The sequence below is a fragment of the Miniopterus schreibersii genome, assembly GCF_964146895.1.
Source record: "Miniopterus schreibersii genome assembly, chromosome: 14".
NCBI lineage: Eukaryota > Metazoa > Chordata > Mammalia > Chiroptera > Miniopteridae > Miniopterus > Miniopterus schreibersii.
This window is the reverse complement of record NC_138114.1, coordinates 47,989,937-48,015,441: the sequence shown is the minus strand read 5'-3', so window position 1 is coordinate 48,015,441 and position 25,505 is coordinate 47,989,937. Positions and strand designations below refer to the sequence as shown.

Here is a 25,505-nt window from a genome sequence, read left to right as displayed (position 1 = left end):
GCCCTCCGCTTCCCTGAATGTGCCTGTACACTGCCATCTTTGCCGGAGCTTCTCTCCTCTCTTCAGTCTTTGAGCATTGCCGCCTCCTCCGTGCAGCCATCCTGATCACTGTTTTCCCTCCTCTGTTCTCAGGAGCTCAACAGAACTTGGCAGAAATTAATTATTGCTCCATTAAATATCACTAGCATTTTTGGCAATACCCCTCGCTGATACTTAGGTATTGTCTTGTACCACTACTTAACGGTTTTATAGGTACATTTCTTGAGTTCCCATCAAAAGTATGTGAAAGCTGCTTAAAGGCTGGACTGTGTCTTCGAGACTTCTTTTGCCTGTTATGTGTTGTTTCCCCACCCAAAGGCACTCATGAATCTTTGACACATTTAAATTATGTGGAATAAAATCACCTAGTCATCGCCTTTAGGTCATACAGTCAATTGTGTGAGCCAAAAGATTATTAATGACTTAAGATATCTGGCCTCTAAGTCCTGCCCTTACTAATGCATTAATTTGGAGTTGGGAAGTTACTTTTCTATGCCCTAATTTTCTCACCTATAATGGAAGAATTAAAAGTAAAATAATGTCAAAGTACCTTGAATATAGGAATGCTAGTTTATTAAATGCTTTGCCACCAGTCAATGGATCAACAGATTATTTTCTATGGATACGAAATTAGCTATAATGTTATGGTGTTGCAACTCAGTTTAACTATTCTCTGGATATAAAGAGTTCCATTTCTAGCAAAAATAGTAGACAAAACAATCTCAAAACCCTCACAACTATAAATGCTGGGGAAAATATTAAAGCATTATTTAAGTTTATGCTTCCACTTAGGATGAAAGCTTCAAGAGAATGTCAGTATCGCCCTAACTGCGAGAAAAAGCTGGAGAACGTCTCGAGCCCATCAGAGAGCTGAGGTTGCGAGGAAAAATAAACTCAGAGGAAATATGAATTGCTTCATTTCTGGACAGTACGGAAGGAAGAGGCAGTCATCAGAAAAGCAGGTAAGATGAAAACAACTATCTCAGAGGCCAGGAATGATAGTTTAGAAATTCTGGGAGCCCCAAACACAAAGGAAGTCACTTTCTAGTTTCTAGGCCTAGAAATACATAAGGAACAGGTATTTCTATAACACTTTGATTAAAATAGAAAAAAGAAAGAAAGGGTTGTACTTAAATAGTAGACTCTTGGGAGAAAACTAATTTGTTTTTGGACGAGTCTTAAAATTTTAAGAGCATCTCGATTACCTTCAGCTGCTTATGAGAGCTATGAATACTATTTTAAAGTTTAAACAAATTTTATTCATACTCATAAACTATAAAAGGTGAAGAATCATTAAAATTAGCCATTTTAGTTAGCAAAAATAAAAAATGAAACAAATTTAAAAAAACATGCCTTGAAAATAATTCTACCAAGTATTTCCTAAATAAAAAACTCACACAAATGTATAAAGAACCCATAAGACATTTATTCATATAAATGAACAAAGTACAGGGAAAAGTCACACAAAAGCAAATTAGACCAATTTAAAAGTCTCTCTTATACTTATTAAATTAGCAACAAGTTATTAAACCCCCACCCAAAGCTGTAAACTTTCAGTGAACTGATAATACTGAAATGGCAACACTAAAATGTTACATCTCTTTGGGAAAGCAATAAGGCAAACATATTAAGAACCATAAAACTGCTCGTATTATTCCGCTTAAAAATCCCACTCCCAGGAATTTATCCTAATATAACTGAAAATAATTTAGGCGTTCAGTAATATGGAAATAACTTAAATAAACTAAATAATGAACATGATTAAAGTAACAATGATAACTCTCACTGTGTCAGATAACATGAAATGAAAAAACAGCCCGTTAAAAAGGACGGGTGTTGTAAGATTGTAATGATGTGAACAAAAGGGGAGATATTAACACAAAACTAAAGTTCTGAAGTCACTGCCCCGGGATGGTGATGGTGAGGATCGTGGGTAGTTTTTCCATTTGGCAAAATGTTCTTCAACATTTTCAATATAAAAGAAAAAGACTGGTTACTTTAAAGTCACTTGTCTATTCAAATAATCTGAAGTCTTCTCCGTTAGTAAATTACACATCAGTTTTTAAGTTGAGACGCAGAGCAGAAGTGCCCCCGGCGTGTTCCTCTACTGGGACCTTGGCTGGCAGGGTGCGGACACGTACCCTAACCTGCGCCATCCCGGCAGACAGGCAGCCGCCGCCGCTTCTGGCTGACAACCTACAGGCACTGGATCTGGATGAGTAAAGTGGTAATTCTGTGTCATACTAAGAATTACTTTTTATATTTTCATTGAACATATGTTGCCAATGTGACGAAAATGCTCTACAGAAGCACATAACATTTTATATTGAGTTTCTAATAGGTTAACCATAAATAAATTCATGATAGTTCATGTAGAAATTTTTCAAGTTAGAGGTTGCAAGTAGGCAACCACCTTAAAAGAAATGCAATCCATAAAAATAAAAATAAACTCTTATGTTATGAAAACTTTAATAATTTTTCCTTTTGGAACCATGTTTACTGAATAAATGAAGCAGGACTGAACCATTTCTACAGACTGGTTGCATAATATGTTGCTTTCCCGTAACAAAAATATGAAACACTCATTACATAGGAAATCTGCTAGTTTGTAATGGGACTATGCTTTCAAAATTACCTTAACAAGGGAGAGAAAACTTTCAGTAGGCTATTTGAATGAAAATGTTTGAGAACAACTATTTATATACTCAGAGCAGAAGAAATGACCTGGAAATGCAGGGGGGCTATCAAGCAAACTAAAAAAACAATGTCCTTAAAAAGGTATAAAATACTAAAGAATAAAGAAATTTTTAATTGAAGATACATTCTTTAGCTTACTTTTTAAAAACTGTTATTTAGTAATGTGGTACAGAGTGGTCAACTGTGTTCAAAATATCAGGAAAAGATCTCATAGCTGCCAAAATATAAGCCATTGGACTGTCCTTTGCACTAACGGTAGAAGAGAGGTGAAGTTAAACATTCAGTCTTGTATTTACATCCCTTTAGTGGTAGCAGCAATAATTTGGTTTAATTACAAATATTTATTATAAAAGTTCAGTAGTGTCTGAGATCTAAACAAACACAGCTATTACCAAATAAATACAGCCTTATCAAAGAAATGCTAGTAATCGCAAACTCTCCAAAACATAAAAAAGGAGTTAAATAACGGTCTTTTCAAACACAGTTGAAGAATTTCAATACAATAGAGCCACCAGAGCGCCAAAATAAAGTCAAAGTAACATTAATTCACTAACTTTTGTGACACCGAAGAAACATGTAGCTCACATGTCTTTTTCCTTTGATTAGAAAGTGTGCTCAGCTTTTTCACGGGAAAAGACTTTGAAGCAAGATCAAAATCAGAAAGTTGATTTTCCTGAATCCAGTCTAACAGCATAATAATATCCTAGAAGAACATTCCATGGTACAGCCAAGAACTGAACAACTGCAAGGCTACTTTTAATGGATAGTAGATAAACTGTACACTACAGGAACTGTAAACGTTGGACATCTTTCTTCATGCCAAAAAAAGAAAAGAAAAAGGAAGAGTCGTGTTTGTCCTTTGCACATAGCTTGTCACCGTGTACACAGGATTCAAATGTCAACCACGAAATGACGACCCACGCCAGTCTTAACATGTCTTAATCACATCACCTTCTCCTGTCGTCTCATTTAGAGTCATGTATTCGCAGCTCAAAGCGTGTTCATGAGGCCCCTCGGGCTTTGGTTTTTTAAGTGCCAACCCTGCTGGGAGAAGGGATGAGCAATGCTCCAGAGATTGTGCAATGTCATCAATGGTCCATTTGTCTTCAGGAAGGGCGTGCTCTTCCAGCGTAAAAGGCCCCTGTTTGGTTCGGGTCAGTTCTAGTACATTGGCACAGGAAGAGAGCTCTACAGCAACAAAGGGTGAGAAGGAAATCCACCAGATCAGTGACAGCACAGCACAGTCTACAGTGTCAAGTGAGAGCGCTCAGGATCACTCCAAAGGGAAATGCAATAAGCCAACGTAAGAACCAAGAGCACTGAGCTTAAGCAACGATCAAATAGCAAAATATTATTTAGTAACTCACCTTATAAACTGCTTTAGTCTACAAGGAACTTACACACTTTTCTCATTTAACTCATGAAGCGACCCCATGAGGTGACTATTACTCTCACTCGCAGATGAGGTCATCTGCCAGCAAATACTGGAGCCAAAACTGCAACTTCTGGCTCTTTGTAAGATGACGGCTTCCAGTTTTTTAAAAATGTGACTTGTACCAATGACAGTATCTTTTGGAAGATGAAGAATAAATCTTTTTTTCTTACCCCTGCTTTGGGTTCAAATATTTTGTACTTGAAAAAATGTTGGCCCTTCCATTCACTATTCCCGTCTGCATTTTCTGTTCCCCTCCCTCTTTCTTCCCATTACAAGTGTCTCGCCGCAGCTGCTGAGGCTGATAACTGTACGCCATAAACCTCTACGGCTCCCGAAGCTGAAGGCAGCAGAGTACAGTTCATGAGGCCAGTACTCAAAGAGATGACAAATAGGAAATTCCCTCTTCTCATCAAAAAAGGAGTATTACTCTCTAAATGATAATTCATAAGTCATCTGTACGCTTACCTTTGCCAATGTCACTGACCAAGCTTCGGATATAAAAGCCTCCTCCACACTCAACATCTGGAATGTTAACAGCAACATGGTAAATGGCTAACCTAAGAAATCCACTTTACATAGAAATGATGCCTCTAAACAAATGTAAAAATGCGCTATGCAAACCATCGGGTGATAAAATATTTATGTGCTAAAACATAAATTATTCATCCAGCAGCGTATGTGTTTGTGAGATTGAAAAGTCAGAGCGTGGGGAAGGCAAACAGCAGAAACTCATGAACACATTTTAAATTAACTGGCAAGTCATACCACTTTAATACCTCAGCCTTGTTCACTTAATAGGTTTTAAATAGAAATCTCATCTCTGAGATCATAAGCTGAAAATTTAAAAAAATATTTTCATATTTCTGCACCTTGTTCATTTAATAGGTTTGAAATGGTTAGCCATCTCAGCTTTGCTACCATGAGCTGTAGATTTTTAAAATATTTTCAGATTTGTACACTCAACAAATACAACAAACAAACAAACAAAAATCCTCTTCAGGGACAGGAATCAGACTTGGGATAACATACTCCCAGATGGAAAGCTCAGCACACGTAATTGTTTTCTTGGAGATATTCCTAAAGAAATCATAAAATAACTAAAATTACGCAATGTCCCCAAACTAAATGCCTATTTAAACATCTCCTTAACCTAGTGTAACACAAGTTTATAGGTTGAGAGCAGGGCTCTGGACTCTCTCTATTCATCCACAAGACATGCTGACTTTCCTCACAAAAGGACTACATTCCAGCTGCTTCTAGTCATATCCTACGAATAAAGCCATTTAAGAGAATTAATCAAAATTTACTACCTGGGATTTTAATCCCCCCCCCCATTAGCTTAAGGGTGGGGGCCAGAGCTGAGATACAAAATGAGCAGTAGGCCGGCTGGTGTGCTCAGTGGTTGAGGGTGGACCCACGAACTAGGAGGTCACGGTTTGATTCCCGGTCAGGGCACGTGCCCGGGGTGTGCAGGAGACAGCCAACTGATGATTCTCTCTCATCACTGATGTTTCTACCTCTCTCCCTTTCCCTTTCTCTCTCTGGAATCAATAAAAACTTATTTTTTTTAAATGAGCACTAGGATAAAATGTAGGTGTGCTAACACCCTTGCACTATATGTGACTGTGGTGAAAAGACAACTCTCTGGCCTATCACAACCTCCAGTGAACAAAATAAAGTATTTACAGCTTAAACGCAATCGAAAAAATTCAAGTTTTTGTTAGTCCCACAGATAATATCTACTGTGCCAAGCCAGCTGCTGTACTTTCATGGATGGAACAAAACATCTTTTAGTATGTTTTTCTCATTATTTGTCAAACATTTTAGAATCCAGAAACTAAAGAAAAAAAGTGACTTCTTTTTTAAATTGTACAAAAACCATGCTCTACCATAACGTATTATACATGAGATAATATGCTCAGCAACGGAGTTTAGGAAAGAAGGTTTTGGGTAATTAAAGGAACACTACTGAGTATGGACCATGAAACTGAGAGTAGGACCAATCCAAGGAAGCCTAAGAATTCAGAAGACCTACAGCTCTCATATGTTTGGGGTATCAGCGACGACTCTGCAACAAGATCATCAAATTTCCAAACAGAACAAACTTTTTGGTTTTTAAATTTATCAGATAAATTCAAATTGATAACCTGAATTAAAGTGTTCAAGAATCCATTTCTGCCTCATGCATGATTTCCCCATTTTCATGACCTTTCACAATAATGTGCAGGTTACAAAGGTGGGAAGATGACATCCCTCCTGGATTTCTTGCCCTAAAACTAAAATGCTTTGTTTAAGAGGACAAATTAGTATGACTTTTACAACTGAAGGAAAACTGTCAGATAGTAACCAAAATGGGGAAACAAGTATCCATAAGATGATAAATTATAAAACGTAAAATTTTGAAAATATATACTCCTTACCTAGCCTTCTCACAGAGATCTAAGGCATGTATGTTACTTACAACTTTACAGAAAGGTAATATAGTAAAATATATCAAAAACTCAGCCTACTTAGACATTCCGAGCCTCCAGCTGTAGGTATTCTCATTAAACCTGTTATCCAAAAGGTATTAACAAAGCCAACCCTTCCTTAAATTTGAATTTTAAAATTCCCCAATATCCTAGGGACCCATTAAAATCACTCAAAAGTAGCCTAATACAAAGATAAAGGTACATGGAAAGAAATGGTTTCAAATTTCTCCCTCTTACCTAACGTGAAAAACGGCGGCTGGAATTTCTGCAGGGAGAGGCTGTACACGGTCACGGGCCTGGCGGGCTTCGCTTCCACCACCTCACCTTTCTTCATCAGGGTGGAAAGCCTCTGGCCGTCTCTCTTTAAAGCGGAGTAGCTTACAAGATGAGGAGGGAGGCGGGGAAGGATTAAACAGGAGCGGCAGTGTCTCAGACCACAGCGGACTGGTGGCCAGCCGCCCTCAGAACTGGAAACCCTGCTGCTCTCTGGCCTGCCCGCACCGCTGCCAGGGGTCGCGCTCCCAGGTCTCTGAGACAGCCGGCTTGGGCTGGCCCCAGCGAGCAGTCCTGTCCATCTACCTTCAAGCGTCTTCCTGGTTGTCCAGTCCCTACCCTGACACTTTTCATCGTTAGGAGTCTCATCCGGCACAGAGCACTGCGATGCGCAAGACGCTGGGCCCAAACGCAAGGTCCCAGGGTGTGAAGGGGAGCACCAACTGGACCCGGAATCGCAACCCAGGCGCCGGAGCCAGACTGACCGGCCTCTTCACAGCAGCTCTGGGGAAAGTGACATCTCTATGCTCCAAAACTGCCCTGATGTCTGCAGATGGAATCAGAAAAATGGGCCAACACCAAAAGAGTAACAATATCAGGGTGTGGCAATATTTAGGGACAGAAGAGACCTCATCACCCAGCACCTCTTAGAGAGTGTCAAAAGCTTTGCATCCTGCCCGGCCGGGCATAGCTCAGCGGGTGAGCGTCGACCTAGGATCCAAGCAATCGTGGTTCGATTCCCGGTCAGGGCACATGCCCAGGTTGCGGGCTCAATCCCCAGTTGGGGACGTGCAGGAGCAGCCCATCAATGACTCTCTCATCATTGATGTTTCTATCTCTCTCTCTCCCTCTCCTTTCCTCTCTCTGAAATCAATAAAAATATATTAAAAAAAAAAAAAAAGCTTTGCATCCTGTCCAAAACAGGATCATCTCCACCTGACCATTTGTTATGTCAAATTTAAAACCTGCCTCACCCTTCCCCCCCATTAAAGTGATGTTAATCATTGGAAAATAAAATTAAACATTTACTCAAATTCAAAAATTGAACTTACAGGGGAGGTACCTGCATTATATTCCCAGTAAATTTCTGTAAAATGCCTTCAATATCTTCTTGTGTTATTTTATCTGTCAAAAATGAACAACAAAATAAGTGACACTAAAACCACCACAGAAGTACATGTGCTATTTTGCACAGCACCAAAAGCTCCAAAAATTCATTACAAATTTTTTCTGACAAAAGCATACACTATAGTGCATGTTTTATCAGCCAAAGTCTACCTTGTTAAGATGAATAAAATATACATTCATGAGATAAAAGGGGGGAGAAGACTTATAATATCTAATATTAAGACCAAATTTCCTTTGCTTCCATTTTTTTTCTAATAAAAATGATTCAATCATCTAAATGCATTTAGTTAGTTCTTACTATGGCCTTTAGAAGACCTTGGAAAATGTTGCACTAGCTACAGAAATGGTCCTGCAGTGATCACAAATGAGGTGATCAGAAAGTAGGAAAAAAACCATATTTTCCAAGTTTCTCTAGGGATCAAATGTAAATATCAATGCAGAAGTGAAGATTATCAAGTATTAAATATTTTAAATTTTACTGAGATTTCAAAAATGTTTTATGGTGTGATATAAGTTTCATACACTCACATTCAATTCTGTCCCCAAGCAAAGCTGTATTTATCAGTCTCCTTTCCTCCCTTCACTGCTCTTGCAATCTCTCTGTTCTTTTAAATGAACACTCTCCATTCAGGAGTCTGAATTTTGCTTCAAAAATAAACCAGAGCAAAAAGAGAATATACATAGCAAGGATTTTAGCAAGATTGCTATGCATTTTTTAAACAATGATTTCAGAAAATTTAAACGAAGACATAAATAAAGCTTTCTGTATATCAGTCATATTTTCAGCTTCTTGGATACTTTCAACCAAAACGATGCAATATTAATGTACAGTTCTATAATTTCTACAACTGAAAATTATCACACACTGAAAGTCACTATTTGGGATTTTTATACTTACGGATGACCACACATATTTCATATTCAATAACAAACTAAATTATAGAAATATTCTGTAACTTAGGTCATAGGTAATGGCAAGAAATTACACTGCTTGCTTCTTTGTCACTTTGTAGGAAATTTATTTAAACTTTTTCCTGATATATACATGTTATGTTTTATTTTATTTGAACAAAAAATAATTAATGTGCTTTGAATTACTATTCTACCACCAGAATAAAAAGCGAGAAATACTGTGTCCAAATTTCAACACCAACACAGCAAGACAGTCTTAACCTCACTGCCACCTTGATCCTTACAAGCTAAAAAGGAACAAAAGACCAGAATCTACTATAGACTCAAACACAGAGGAGCTACATAACTGAAAAGAATTTCTCCAACACCTAGCTGCTCCAAAAAGGCAGAACTCAGAAGGCTATTCTGCTCACCCTGTTTTTCAAACAGATGTAGCTTGTAATATGGGTTAGGATTTTTTTCATGAAAATTTTACTCTATTGCAACATTAAAACATAATTACTGGTGGCACCTTAGTTTTACAAAACTTCCAAATCTAGACACCATGCTGGCAACAGCTGAAAGAAATGCCATTGTTGATAAAATTGCAATAGTTCATGACTTAGCAACACATTTGAAAATGAGACCAAGCAGCTTTCTACTGCTGGGCTGGTCTCTTTACGGACATTCCTGAGACTGTGACCTCCTTCGATGGCTCTCTTACTGATAATCCCCCACACAAGAGGACACGATGTGCTCTCTCTCCTCCTACTTCTGCCCCATAGACTTAACATCCCAGGCACTTATGAGTTGTGCTGTGCATTCTGCAATTAATCATACACAATTTTTAACTGTTACGCACGCACGCGCACACACACATGTATTATCTCAGCAATGAAATTCTAAGCTCCTTAAAGGCAAAGACAGCCTTCTTCTCATGTAATGTACATAACTGCAATGGCACTCAAGATAGTCCTGCTGAATTCAATTTGCTGTAGAATAATAGCTCTCAAGGGCTAAAGCGCATTAAAAGTGACCTAGGCCAATAGTTCATCTCATGTTTGAATCACCAGACAGAAAGCCTGAGCAGAAAGTTATTTTACAATAAAAGTAAACACAATAAATACTATAAATAAAAATTATATTCACTACTATGTGAGTATGGAGTAAGCATGCTGGTTATATCTAAAACATAATATTAGCTCAATCCAAATAATAATAATTGTCCCTATGAGAATAAAGACTCGACCTCCATAGAGTAATAAATGGAGACTAAAATCTCCAAAGCAAGTCTATCTAAGAAACAGCCCAAAGAAGTACATTTGGCAAAAGAGATGGGTATGATACGGGTGCCGTAGGGTGTGGCTAACTATTCTTTGTTTAGCAAATTAATAAATCATCAATGTGACAGTATTCATTTGATATTAATTATTAAAACTCATTCTCATAAAAATTTAGGATCAGTTACCCATTATTATTTGCTTAAAATTTGTTACCTCTTCTAGTGAACTTACAGCATGATAGTTGGTGCTTAACTGAACTATGAAGTAAAAACAGTATGATGGAGTTGAAAACAATACTCAACCATAATAGAGGAACATTACTGGACAAGTCCTACCACCATGAGCCGCTGTTAAATTGGAAAAAGACATAATAGCAACTGTTTCCCAACATTAAACTGCAGGCAGCAAGCGCTGTGATGCCTGAGAGAAGGGGAGGAAACAAGACCAGGCCCACCGTCACTTGCTCCTGTGTGGAGGTGCTTTCTGAGCTGTGGTGCAGGGAGGGGGACCCCAAACAAAGCACTGTGGTCTCACCCACCGAGCAGAAGCAGGCTTTGGGCACCAGCAGCTGGAATTTGAGAGAACTGCACAGATGTCCACAGGGCTCCAGCTGAGACTTGGCTAAATTCCAAGCTGCACATATATACAGTGAGCTGCCATGAAATCAACCACAGAACTGGTACCACAGCTCCCACAGGCTGAAAGATGTTTAAATCCCAACTGTCCGGAATGAAGTGACTCTAATGAAAACCCAAGGCATTCAACGGAGACCCCAGGAAAGCCGTCTCAGGAGTAGGGCTAATCTAGGCCTGAAAACCGTCTACTGTACACCTGCCCCACCAAGAAATCTCCACAAAAGCGACTAGAATTAATGAGTGAGTTTAGCAAGGTTGAAAGACGAAAGATCAATATACAAAAATCAACTCCATTTCTATATTCTAGCAATAAACTATCAGAAATTTTAAAATTTTAAATCCAATTATAATGGCATCAAAATAATGCTATTATAAGTATCAAAAGAAGTGAAAGAGCTGTATACTACAAACTACAAAAATATGGCTCTGGTTTTGCAACTTTTCTCTAAGTTTGATATTATTCCAAAATAAAAAGTCATGAAAAAGTATTATAAACAACTTTATACCAGTAAATTTAAAAAATGAGATAAAAATGAACAAATTCCTAGAGGAAAAATTATCTAGAATGACACGATATAAAAAAACATTAAGTTCTATAGTAAAGAAATCTAATGATTAAAAACCTTCCTAACAAAGAAAACCCTAAATGTCTACTGGTAAATTCTACTAAACATTAGAAAAAGAAATAATGCTGATTTGACACAAATTCTTCCACAGAATAGAAAAAAGAAGAGAATATTCCCCAACCCACTTTATAAGGTCAGTGTAACCTTGATATTAAAACCAGTCAAGAACATTAAGAGAAAGAAAAAATACATCGTAATATCACAGGCAAATATGCAAAACTCCTAAACTAAATATTAGCAAACTAGATCCAACAATTTATATATAGGATAACATATCATAATCAATTTACATGTAGTCCAGAAATGTAAAGTTTAATATTTGAACAAGGAGAAAAATCGATATGGCATAAATATTTGATAGAATTCATTATCTGTTCATGATTTAAAAACAGCAGCAGCAAATCAGGTATAGTAGGCTACACCCTTACTTTGATAAAACCTACAGAAAAAACCTACAGAAATAAGGTAGGAAGACCTGCTCTTTGAGATATCAAGACTTACTCTAAAACAACAGCAATTAAAACAATTTGGGATTAGCACAAAGGTAGACAAACAGACCAATGAAACAATACTGATTCCAAACAAACCCATGCCTATATGGTGCTTCACCTGTGACCAAGGACTTGATAATTTAGACTAAATTAAAACTGAGAACTTCTGTTTTCCAAAAGATACAATTAAGATAGGTAAAAAATAAGCCCGAGTGGGAGAAAATATCAACACGTGTAACCAAAAGAAAGGCACATATCCAGAGTATATAAAGACCTTATACAAATCATTATTTTTAGAGGTGGGGAAAGGCAATTCAATAGGGAAAGAAAGAAAAACAAAAACAAAAAAAATGGGAAGAGACCTGGACAATGCACAAAAGATGGCTAGGGAGCCAAAAAAAAGTCATAAAGTGCTGAATTTCATTAGCAATCAAATCAAAACCACAATGAAATAACACTATGCATTTACCAGAACGGCCAAGGATGGGAAACAAGTGGAACACTAATTTATTGCTGGTGGAAATGCAAAAGAGAAAAAAAATTATACAATCACTTTAAAAGCTGCTAATTTCTAGTATAGTAAAACATATACTTCTGCTATAACCCGGCAATTACACTGTAAATACTATATCTAAGAGAAATGAGTCACGTTTCTACCAAAAGATTACGTTGTTTGAGAAATCAAGTAAGATACTAAACTACATATGAATAAGTAATAACAGGTCAAGTGAAGCCACTGTGAGTGAGGATAAGGTTGGTCCCAGTACCAAGGCAATATGAAATACACAGTGAGGACACTCAACACAGAACACAGGGAAGCCAGAGGCTGGACTGCCTGTAGCTAAACTAAGAAGTGATAACATTAAACACAGCAGAAAAACCCCACAAAATAAAACAGAAAGCCTCCATATAATTCGCAATTGATGACATAATAATGTAGGTGCACTGACTGTACAAAACTGCTGCAGTATAAATAGCACAGGCACTGGGAGAGTTGCTAGGAAACCAGTTCATTTATCTATCCCTTCTTAAAGTAGTAAAAAAAAGGAATAGAAGAAAAATTAAGGTGGGCCTCAGTGAGTTCTGTTTTACCTTTTCCATATCTTTTTACATACTCCAAAAGCAAAGGGACATAATTAGTTTTAAAGCACTAAACATGATACATTTACCTCACAGCTAAGAAGTAACTGTAAAATAAATGGACAAATAAACAAGTGATTGCAAGACACAGGTAAAATCTAACATGAGAGTCTCTCTGCTTTGTTTCTCCCTTACTAGGAAAAAGGTCCTAAATCCCAGCAACAAATGTTTTTCAGACAGAAAATTATTTGGAAGAATTCTGAACATTATAAAACTTGACTATAGAAAAAGAGGCAATTATAATAAATCCTTATTAGCAAACTCATACCAAATAAACAATGTGGTAAACCACCTCCAATCTTACGAACGTAAAAAAAAAAAATTTACTGAAAACAAAAATCACTAGTAGTATCAGGTTAGAGAATTCTGAATTCACAGGAACTTTTTCTAACATGAAAACAGAGTACTTTAGACGAACATCATACCGTAAGGTTTTTCTTCTGTTACTTTCCCTGTAGAATCCAGTGTGTCGGTAGCTTTCCCCAGCTCTCCAATGGCAATATACCTCTAGAGGAAGAGAAATGGAGAAACACAGTCCATAAGGTAAAGAAAAAATGCAATGCATGTCCTGAAAGTCGTACAGGATTTTACTAATACTACCAACTTGATACAAAATAAAGGCAAAAATAATAGACTGCAAGTGTCTTGCTAGTTTCTGATATGTGGAAAGTACGTGTACAAGTTGGAGAGCATTCACAAACTTCCCACACCAGCCAACATGACAAAGAAAAACCCACTTTTATCAATACCTATGGCTTAGAAACACACTGTTACTGCAAACAGATTTCTAAAACCAGTTTTTATCTTGAAAGAAAATTTTCATATATACTTATGAGAATGGTACAACAAACCCCTACATGGCCATCACAAGGTTCAACAATTTTACCACACATGCAATTAAAGTTAATTTTAAAGTAAATCAATTTACTACTTCTTATATGAAATACTGAGACGAATCTTTGTAACCTGATTACACATTTAAAGAAAAGCTAATTATGTAGCTCTCTGAAGGGGAAAAGGTCACTTCTAAGAACTGACATCATTCACAAGTGAAGAATTAGATCACTTGTAGTTAACTGAGGACTGTTTCACTGCTCGATTCTACTACATATTCTTTATTCTCAATTGGTCACACTCAAATTTTAATTGCAGCATCACATGAAACAGTGAGAAAAATACAAGGAATGTAACTCCCACTAAACAAAATCTGTAGTTATGTGAGCAATTTCTTTTAATCCTCACTCAAGGACATGTATACTGATTTTAGGGAGAGGGAGAGAGGGGCAGTGGGGGGAGGGAAGGAGAGCAACAGAGAGAGAAATATCAATTGGTTGCCTCCTGTATGTGCCCCAACAGGGGATCAAACCTGCAGCCTTTCAGTGTACGGGACAACTCTCCCACCAACTGAGCCACAACAGCCAGGGCTACGTGAGCAATTCTTAAGAGGAAGCTCAAACATAGTTGATTAATGACAAGCTTATTATGCCAGTAAAGGGACCAGAGACAAAAATGAAAAAAATATTAAAACTTCAAATCCTCATAAGCAAGCAGATAGTTTATATCAGCCTCAGTGCCCCTTTATTATATAGTTTGGATTTTTTTTATTTTTTATTTTTTTTACAAATACAACATAGAGGGAATGTCCCAATGCATATGAATTAACTTTTTAAATTTTTTATTAATATTGACAAAAATGAGTTTCTTGTAACTAAACCTTCAGCCTCATCAGCTGAAATGGCTCACTTCTGCTTCTCTATTCTGGAACAATTGGCCTTGACAAAACATACCAGGGAACAGCACAGAAGGGTGAGTGGAAGAGCAGACTCGAAGGTCTGAATCCTCACTCCACCACAACCGGTAAAGCAGGGTAAGTTAGTCTTTGCTGTTGGAAACTCCTTTCCTTTTCCTTAAAATGGGGAGAATAAAGTACCTCCTGAAAAGAAGCAGACCTTAGAACAAGAGTCCCTGGCCCTGGCAGACAATAAAAAACAATACTATTATTGTTACTATATTAAAAAAAAAAAAAGTAAAGTGATTCACAGTAACAGTGGTTAGAGTGACTCATCTGGTTACAGTGAGTTCCCATAAGGAACAGTAGAGAAACACAATGCTCTCCCTGATTTTCGTCTTAATAACCTGTCTAGTTGCATAAGAGAAACACGATGCGATCAGGAAGTAGCTTCATAGTTGTGCTGTTCTGCCGTGTGACTAGTTTTAACCAGGAACCTTTCCAAGGATGCAATGCTCCTTATTCTCTGGAATGTGGGTGTCCTATGGCTTGGCACATGGTACTTCCCTGGCCTGGAGCACCCTCTCTTCTCTAAGGCTCCAACCTTTCACAGGTGCCCTGTTAATCCATCCCAACCCCCAATCACCCAACCCTGCAGCCTAGTTAAGAGTAGGGGCTCAATACAAGTTTCTTACAAAAAAGAATGAAGGCCTATATCAAACCCACATCATATATTCATTCATTTATTAGTATGTTCATTCAATCATGTTTCTTAAGGGCTATAAATATACAAAATATTTTCCCTGTGCTTTTGAGAGATACAAAGATATATTCTAAAGAGTCCCCACCTCTGGGAGGTGACAGTGTGACAGGATAACAAACCAATAAAGGTAACCTGCAGAGGGGAACAGTATGATGGTGACAACAGATGACAATGTTAGTATCTAGTAGTTTATCTTACTGAATTCTCATGTCACATTGCTTGGCACATGATTACCTACAGATGTTCATTATTTTCCAAGGACATTTTATATATTGATCTTTATCTTCCCAAATTATAAACCCCGTTATCTTGGATTTTGCATTGCTGTTCTACTATGTTTCTTACTCGATGGAAAGTTCCATCTACATGCTGGAGAAGTTCCCATGTGTGCAATTCTTCACATTTCCCCATGGGTTTGGACATCCCGATGGCACCTGCCAAGTTTCAAATCATTCTATGCTCTGCAGTTAAGCTGAATCTGGCTAGAGATTGGATTCTTGTGAGGGAAAATAATACTTAAAAAAGCAGTTCGCAAACACCGACCGTGGTTTCAAACCACTGGCCACACTGAAAGTTATTGAGAAACCCTAGCCCAATTTTTTTCATATGGATTCTGTCAATATTTACTGTATTAGAAATTAAAACTGAAAAATGTTAAAACACCAATACACATGCACACATTCCTTTAGCCATCGAGAGCCATCATCACTGCTCATCAGGTAACCTCTGAAAACTCCACTGAGTACCTATGAGATTGCAAGTAAAACAGGCAAAGCTATGAAAATAGTTTTGACTTCAAAGACCCCCCTAAAAAAGCCTCCGGAGTCCTTGAACCGTACTCTGTGAAGTACCGATCTAAGTTATAGCTGATTTCCAGCTTTCCCTTGTCTTGGCACCTGACAATTATTATCTTCTAATTCTGTTCAATAATGCACAAACTCCTTAGAAAAATCCACCCAGACAGTTATGCCTGCAGCTGAAACAAAGCTTGACCACCAAGAAGTTATTGGACAGAAGAAAAAAGGTATGGGGATATAAATACACAGTCCCACCATTTTACCTTATGGGGTCTAAAGGATTTTTCACTGGCCTAAATTCCACACAGAGACAGGGTTTTAGAGCTGTTTATGCGCCATGATGTATATCTGGAAACTGTGAATTCTATTAATGAATTCTGTACAACATAATTCCACTACAACAAAACAAATGGAGGTCCTATAGAATTTTTAAAGTTTCCATTGAACTGTATGCTCTTTGGGATTCGTGGTTTCTTGCTGATACTAATATTACTCTACTCTCTACTTCTCTCATTCTCAAGCTCCCTGAAGCCCACTAGACAACTTTAGAAGCAAATTGGCTTCTGCGCTCTTCAGAGGAAAGGAAAACATTTGTATTACAGAAAGTGTACATAATTATTTCCGTCTCAACTAGGCATTGCTTCTTCTGAAGTTTGATTCTGAAAGCTTGTGATTCAAAGTTTCACAAACAAAGGGGTATTATTTAGAATGAGAAAGAACACTTAAAAAAAACACTACCAAACCAAAAACATGTGGCTTGAATGTCTTCATTAAAGAAGAGTAGTTTTGTACAGTTCCTAAGTATAAGTCCTTCAAAACTTTCAATACAGTGCTTATGAAATGTGTGAATACTGATGGAGTATAAAGAAAAGGTACAGCTTAGACTAACCTCTGGAGAGGGTGGATTAGAGATGCTCAAATCTTAGAGTTGGCCAAGTTTCACAGGAGCGCTATTCAAGTCACGCATCAGAACTGATGTTAACTGGTTACCCTAAAGATGCTACTGTGCATTTGGGGCACATCAGTGTCCCTGAGCACATCCAGGGTGGAAAAGTGTGTATACCCCAACAATAGCACTTGCTCAGCTGTTGGAGGGGATAAACGCTGCTTTCTAAGGAAATGTTGGCTTTTCCTACAGGTCCTACTATGGTGTGTCTCCACATAGGTAAGGGAATAGCCTCATATCCAGTTAAAGTTGTTTGATAAAAAAAATTTTTTATACATGTATGTGTATATAGGGTCATTATGTAAAATGAATTTCTTACTCTGGGTCTTGGTCAAAAAAGTTTTGAAAGCCACTGAATAAGAGAATCTTTAAGATTCCTTCCAACGCTATAAGCAAAATCAATTTTTAAAAATTCACTAACAGTTTTTAACTGCTTTTGAGAAAAATATAATCTTCAACAAAATTAAAGGTAAAATTTAAATAATTTAATTTTTCAACAAATACATAATCTAAAACTAAAAGTATAAAAAAATACAAATTGCTAATGATAATAATCCTATTTTTGAAATGCAAACTACCCAAACACTAGGTTTCTGTAATGAGATGCACCTGGGATTTTCTATTTAGGTTACCGGGGATTAGTGATTTCACTGCCTGACATTCAGCTTTCCTAGTTCAACACCAAAATGGTTTGTGACAAATAAAGCTTAAGTCAGAGCCAACAATGTATTTACATTTACAGTCATCATATTTCTGGAAATATGCCTGGAATTTACATGCAAAACCTTTCAATAACATATAGTGTGTTTTGCATTTTTGTGGTTGAGGGTGGATAATAAATATTCCAATGAACTCAAAATATTTTAACTGGGAAAAACCCAAACAAATTCCTTAATGAAAATATATATTTTTTGTTATTATAAAAGTAACTTGTTCATTGTAAAGATTTTGGGAAATACCAAATCATGTCAAAAAAGAAAATAAAAATCATCCATTATCCTATATCAAAATTACTATTGCTTATATTTTGGAGTTAAGAAACAAAAAAATATTAAGCAACTGACAAAAAACATGTATCAGAAACAGATTCCTAAATTTTATGTGCCAGTATTTAAGCATCACGTACAAATTTACTGTAAAACAGTCAAACCCATGCATTCTAACACAATTTTCTTATTCTTTGACTTTTCAACACCAACATTCTGAAGACTGCCAAGCAAGCCACACTGAAATTCTTGCATTTATATAAGGCATTAAGATCCCTTTCAGCGGAAGGAGACAGGTTTTATGCCAGCTGAAAACTAAAATGTAATGTCAAAGGCATTATGCTCGCCAGGGCTTTTTATTTTAAAAAAAGCTTACTGAGACCACTGCCACTCAAAGTTTGGTCTAAGGTCTAATATCCATGACAAGATTAATCTCAGAATAATCTCAGAAAATAAGGGTTTTAGAAACTTACTCAGCAATTTGACATTGCCGTAACATTTTAATTTTACAAAAGTCATCAATCAGTCTACAATTAACTGAAGAAAAAAAATTTTAACGGTCTTTTACCACCTTTTTTAAAAAAGAAACAATTTAGATAAAAATCACTTTACCAACTATATATATCCCATTCAGAGCAAGGGTTTTAAAACAAGAAGTGTAGTTGGAACTTGCTGAAATTCTTCTCTACCTAATGGCATATTAATTTTCCTCCCATGGGTGTTTTCACTGGTCCCCAGCCTCAACTATTATATTAAATCATTTTTCCTAAGGAAAAACTGAGAGGCCCAGAAAGCTTAACCACTCTGACATCTCATCTCACTGCTCCTTCACCCCGCTGTATGTCCTGAGGGTTCCTCACGGAAGGCCTCACGCAATCCACCCACAGGTTGCAGGCCTCCCCTGCTTCTGCATGACCCCTCCTCTCTCTCCTTTCAAGACCCTCTAAAAGTCAAGGTCGCTCTAACAGATGAACTTATCATCTTAAAGAAACCCAATTCTTTTCTTTAGCAAACATTTGCAACCATTGAAAGCATGTGATTTGCTGAAAAGTGGACGGTTTACAAAATGGTATTGTTTCTAAAAAAATTCCAAGGTTTAATAAAAATCTGCCAATAGAATTTATGATCTATAAGTTCCCTTTCATCTAAGAAATATAATTATGTAAAGAAACTAGATATAATTTTTAAAAATTATGGGCACTGCAGAGGTTTTGCTTTTGTAAGTCAAACTTGTTTTTCAATCTTGAATTTCCAATTTATAGTCTCAATATTTTAATTCTCAGATATGATTATAGACATTGTGATGAATACTCAGGATTGACACCCACTCACACTCTTTGTATGGTTTATTTTTTCACTAATAAAATCCAACACTCGGTCATTAAGAAAAACATTCAAGAAAAACAGAAGTATTTCAGTATTCTTACCTTGGACCCGGACAACATACTGGTCAGCATTTTTGTCCCCCTTCCAATTCCAACCACTACAAATCAAAGAAAGAAATATGAGACTTTATTCTGAAAAGTAGATTTTTAAAATATCTTCCTATTCTGGTCATAATTTCCTGGCTTATGTAATGTAAAGTTGGACAGAGCAGATATTTAGCATAATTTGAGGGCCTCCCATTACTCCAATCAGTTGAACTTGTCATGTAGCTAAGAAATTCTGAAGAGGGAATGGGAGAGGGAGAGACTTATTTTTCTTTTTCAAAGAGTAAAGCATGGTAGAAACCTCAACAGGTCATTTAGATAATAACACGTTTTAGAAAAATCTTAAGGGATTCACTGGAATTTTATACGGGCATCAGTGAAAAATACATGGTACAATTAGCCATGGTACGATAGTCTTTTGACAGAGTTCATTATTAAACGAAGCAAAAGCTATCATCATAGCTAATGAAGCATTTAAAGATGATTACTGCCCGGCAGCATACAATCAAGGCAACAGAAACAACAAATCAACCCCATAGAAAGGAGGATACGTGGTAAATGAGAGCCTGGAGAAAGTACGCTCACAAAGACCATGTATAAAGTACAAGCATGGCCCACCTGTCTCTTCGATGTCAAATATTTTTTAACCACATGATAACACATTTCACTAGGTGAAGATGAAAGGATATGATCATTTCTTCACTAAACAGGGAGCAAATGTTTGTAAGAACTGAAGGATTTCTCATCAACAGATACAATTTTGTAAAAGAACACAGTATGACCACCACAATTTGGAATTACAAGAAACAAGGAGAAATTATTGGCAAGCTGAGTTTTCATGAATATTTATAGCAGTTACCATTCACTGAGTTTACCATTTATCAAAGTCCACTTTAAATGTTTTCCATTCATTAGCTCACTGAATCCTTGTAAATACCCTAAAAGGTAATACAATTATCTCTGTTTTATACATAAGAAAGTTGAAACACAGACTAAGAACTTTGCCCGGCATCTCACAACTCGTATGAGACGGAGTTAAAATTCAGACCAGACTAGGAGCAGAGCCATTCCTTTTCACCCTCTCTACCACCTCACGCATCCAGGCTTTCTTCCCTCTGCCTGCCATCAGCCGAAATCTGCCTAAACCACTGCAAACCTGACCTTCCTATGTTTTACCCACTGATATAATTTCTGAAAACTTATTCTTGTACACTACAAAGCCCCTCCTCCAACAATCCTCAGTGGGGTCCCAAAACCTACAGTATCAACTCCTCTGCAAAGTATTCAAAGTCTACCCTTTGAAACCCAGCTCAAATCCCAACCCCTTCTAAGCATCTATGGTAAGAATTATGTTAGTTTAAGGACTAAGATAAACAACTGTCTGCCTCTGGTATGCTCTGCGGAGCACAGTACTCTTCAAATGGTAGCTGCTATGGAGGTAAAAACTTTGTATACTAATAACAACAAAGACTCGATGCAATTTTACTCCATTTAAGAATCCCCAATCGATATTTCTCGAGCAGTTACTATGCACACAGTCCCAAGATGATTTTGAAAGGAACAGCACATTTTCTGACTTCGAAAAAGCTTATAATCTCATAGGGAAAATAAAATGCAGACAAGGAAAATGACAAGTGCTCCCCCAAAAATGTTGCCTGAATTAATGAGTGAACGATACTAAATGACAACATGATGGTGTATGATTCAGTGTCAAAGTGGAGACAGAAAGAACAATTGCTGTGGGAGGTAGAGGAGGGAGCACTGTTAACGGCTAGAGGCCAGAGGGCACTTCATTCTAGCATTTCCAACGATATGAACTGGGCTTTAAAGGATGAACAGGACTTGAACACAGAGGAGAAAGGAGCGTGCTCTGAGGATACAAGGACAGGCAGAGAGTTTACCCATCAGAGTGCAGAGGGCCTTGAGGGCAGGCTGATATGTGGGGCTTTGTCGTGGCTGAAATGCTGAACTGATTTCTCCACTAGGTCAGTGATCCAGAAGAGTAAAATGTGAAACAAGAAGGCATCTCAGAGTTATCCAGCTTAACCCTCTCATTCTGTATCCAAGAAAACCAAGGCTTACTGGAGTTCGGTGGTTAGTAACAGCAGAATTTTGGGAAGACTAATAGAGAAGTGGTATAGCTAGAAAAATTATGTGGAGCTGATACCCAGAAAACCATGCAGCTTTCATTCAAGGGACAGTTTACAAGACAAGAATTTTACACAACATTTTCCCCAATCAATCAAAATTGTATTCAGTGCTTGTTGTGTAGGTACAGGAATCAAAAGACCTGTTTTCAGCCCAGTGAGTTAACAAAAGCAAAGGAGAGAAGGAAGTTTTACATTAGCAACATACAAACGCAGGTAGGCAGGCTTCACATGTGGGAGACAGAAATTCAGCTGAACCTGGAAATGCCAGTAGATCAGAAATATGCCCAAGTTGACTGAAAATGGCATGGCTTTTTCTTATCTGTTCTCAATCAATATTACTTTCTTATTAAGTGAGAGTTACATTAAACTTCCATTCACATCTCTTACCCAGAACTCCTCGGGCTGCGCTGTCTAGAGTCCCTCCATGTCCAATTTTCAAAGTCTGCTTTTTTCTCTTGGTCCATTCTGGAGAAGGCATTCCAGCTTCTATGACAGTAATTGGGATGAAAAAGGTAATTACCAAGACCAAGAAGAATGAAGAAGAATCTTCATAAATACGGGGACATGGGTGGATGGGGTATTTAAAACAAATAAAAAATATTATACAAACTTATATTTAGATTATGACAAATACTAGCAAAACACAGACTTAAACATGTACAAATACTCCCTAAATTAAAAAAAAAAAAAGGTAGTAGTTTAAAATCAGTGGTCTAGAAACTAGAATTCATTTTCTCATCAGGAAAAACACAGTATTTTTTAAAAGTGGGTAGCCCTGGCTGGTGTGGCTCAGTTGGTTCGGTGTCATCCTGTGCACTGAAAGGTTGCCGGTTCGATTCCTGGTCAGGGCACATGCCCGGGTTGTGGGCTCAATCCCTGGTGGGGGGCATGTACAGGAGGCAGCTGGTCGATGTTTCACTCTCTCTCTCCCTTCCTCTCTCTCTAAAAACCAATAAAAACATCTTTTTTAAAAAGTGGGTAAACATCCAGATAAAAATCTAGTAAACTGCTGGTAGTAGTGGGTTGTTAGATGAAAAGAAAGATGTCTGCATACAGGCAGCTAGTTTTAAAAGTCCTTAGTTTCATTTCTCAGCCTCTTTTGATTCTTAGTGGTTTTCCTGGTGCCCCCAGCTACTTAACGCTGGGAGTACATCTCATACAGGGCTACTGCTAAAAACACTAAGTTCCCAAACAATCTGTATTCATGTCCTCCTCTCCTAATCAAAACTCCCCATTCCTTGAAGAAGCTCGTCTCAACAAAAGATTATGTGGGAAGTAGGTAACAGTGAAGTTGCCTCTTCCCAACCTCTGAAGCACTGAGATTTAAGAAAAGGATTCCAACCTGGTCTATCTCATACTCCTATTGTAAAGATAAACTGAAAATAATGTTATCTGAAAGTGCTTTGGAAATGACAAAACACTCTAACGGTAGGTAGTTGTTGTTATTATGACATATAAGAAGATACTGAGAGAATATTGGCTATTGGGTTTCAAATAAGAAAGGAGAGGGGCAGGAACAGCTGTATTAATCCGTAGCACCCAAGCCCACCAAACCTTCCTAACAAAAGGAAATGAAAAAAAGAGACAGAAAAAGGGTAAAGCAAAGCAATCGTGAAGAAGCCAAAAAAAACACCTGTGCTGGGTTGCTCAGCCTCACCACGTAATTACGACCCTCCTGAGACAGAAACGCAGCATCTGGAGCACAGTCCCAGCGCCACTCTCTGGGTACGTTGCCACACTTGAAAGGGCAAGGCTGTCGGTCTCTTGAATGTAAACCTCTAAGGCCAGACCTAGGCTTCAAATTCTTCCCCTTTCATTTGCAACCCATCATGGATCTCTCATCCATGAGTTAATAGAAACCTTTTGGGGAACTCTTTGTATTTTCAACTTGCCTTTCCTTGGAGTAGGAAAGCCTATCAATTTACCGTCTTCCCTTTGTGTCCGAATTTCTCTCTTGCAAGTTTGAAGACATACCACCTCTACCGTATCGAGGTGTGGCTCACCCCACTGGTATCATTCAGGGATGAATACTTAGTCAGGTCTTTTCTAGCTGTAAAATTCTGATGTTTCAGGTTTTGAAAGATTGGAACAGACAAAGAAGAGCAGGGGTTTTAGTGCGACGTGAATCAGTGCAACGAAAGGCAAGGAGTATAACACACGGAGGCCATGACCACGGTCTGGGGTAGTCAAGCCCGGCTGGCATCAGAATATGGCACCACTGCCTGAAATGATGACCTGAGAGAACCTTCAGGCTTTTCTCACACTCTACCAGTGCATCTGAAGGAAGCAAACACACACAAAGAACACTCTTAGGAGAAGCGGCCAACTTATATTTAGTGTTGCCCAAAATGGGGCCCCTAGACTACTGACACCAGAATTACCTGGAGCAACAGTTTAAACATACAGCTTCCTAAAAATACGCCGGGGCCCTCAGAACTACCCTCTCTGGGAGGGCAAGGATGAGGAGTCTGCACTTGTGCAAGGGACTGTATCTAAGTAATTCTTAATGCCCGCGATGGGAAAACACCTGCATTAAATCTTGGTTAACAAAGTGGTATCTGTATTGCCCAACGTTATCTTTAATGCAACTTTGGGGGCACAGAGTCAGTGCTTCCTTTGGGTGGGGTTCATCTACAGGAACTAAACAAAAGGCTCCTCTGGGGTCAGGTTATCAAAAAAAAAAAAAAAAAAGTCTACACGCTCATGAGCTGGGGTTTATTTGTGTACGCGTGGGGGTTGTGTTGATTTGTTCCCTTGCGGGTAACAACTGCCAACCAGGTTACAGGAGTTCAGGTCCAGGCCCGAGGCGCCCCAGGTCTCTGTCCGGGTCGCTGTCCCTCTCCGTCCCTTTCATTTCTTGGGCCACGAACGGGCACCCAGCCAGGGCGCCCGCCGGGCCTCCCGCGCTCGCGGCGCCCGCCTCCGCCTGGCGCCCACCCGGGCCGCAGTACCTGCCAGCAGCTTCTCCTTCAGCCGGTTCAGCAGCTCGGCTGAGGTGGGCCCTCTGGGCTTGTGCACGGCGAACACGCCGCTCAGGGACAGCAGCTTAGCAGCCAGGGCGGCCTTGGCGACCCCGGCCTCGGATGCCGTCCTGACCGCCGTCCCGAGCGCCGCGGCCGCAGCCGTCGCCGGCGAGGTGGCGGCCGTGGCTGCGCCTGTTCCTGCAGGTTCAGGGACTGGGGCCGGGGCTGTTTCTAAAGGCGACGACGACACCGCCGCCGCCTCAGCAGCTGCCATGCTCTGGTAGCCCAGACCCGTTTCGCATCCGGCGTCGCACGCTAATGACGCAACGCCCGAGGAGCGCGCCCGACTCCAACGCTGCGCGGATTGGAGGGTGGTCGCAAGGGCCTGTGGGAGTTGTAGTCCACGGCCGGCGCGCGCGGGCTGAGAGGCGGCGGTCCCTTCTGAGGGCGCTGATGGAGTAAGTGGTTTTTCTCCTCTCGTCGCGTTTTGCTCTTTAGATAGTGTTAGTTCGGTGTCATTTAGAATTGCAGGTCCTAAGCTGCCGAACCCGAGCACCAAGTCTGTATATCTTCGGCGGGAAAGCTCTTCTGCATCCCACCTGCCCTCCGCCCTGAGACCCGCCTCGCATGAT

At 38.8% G+C, this 25,505-nt stretch overlaps 1 protein-coding gene across 1 annotated transcript; it reads right to left on the bottom strand.

Annotated features, from left to right (window-relative positions):
• Window positions 1-1,445: 1,445 nt before the first annotated feature.
• TRUB1 (TruB pseudouridine synthase family member 1) lies at window positions 1,446-25,208 on the bottom strand. Its single transcript, XM_081158453.1, has 8 exons — window positions 24,862-25,208; window positions 22,298-22,396; window positions 19,758-19,813; window positions 13,535-13,616; window positions 7,968-8,040; window positions 6,880-7,019; window positions 4,637-4,693; window positions 1,446-3,924 (listed from the first exon to the last, which is right to left on the bottom strand). The coding sequence occupies exons 1-8, from the start codon at window positions 25,145-25,147 to the stop codon at window positions 3,665-3,667; spliced, it is 1,053 nt and encodes a 350-aa protein (XP_081014579.1). The 5' UTR covers window positions 25,148-25,208; the 3' UTR covers window positions 1,446-3,664.
• Between the last annotated feature and the right edge of the window lie 297 nt (window positions 25,209-25,505).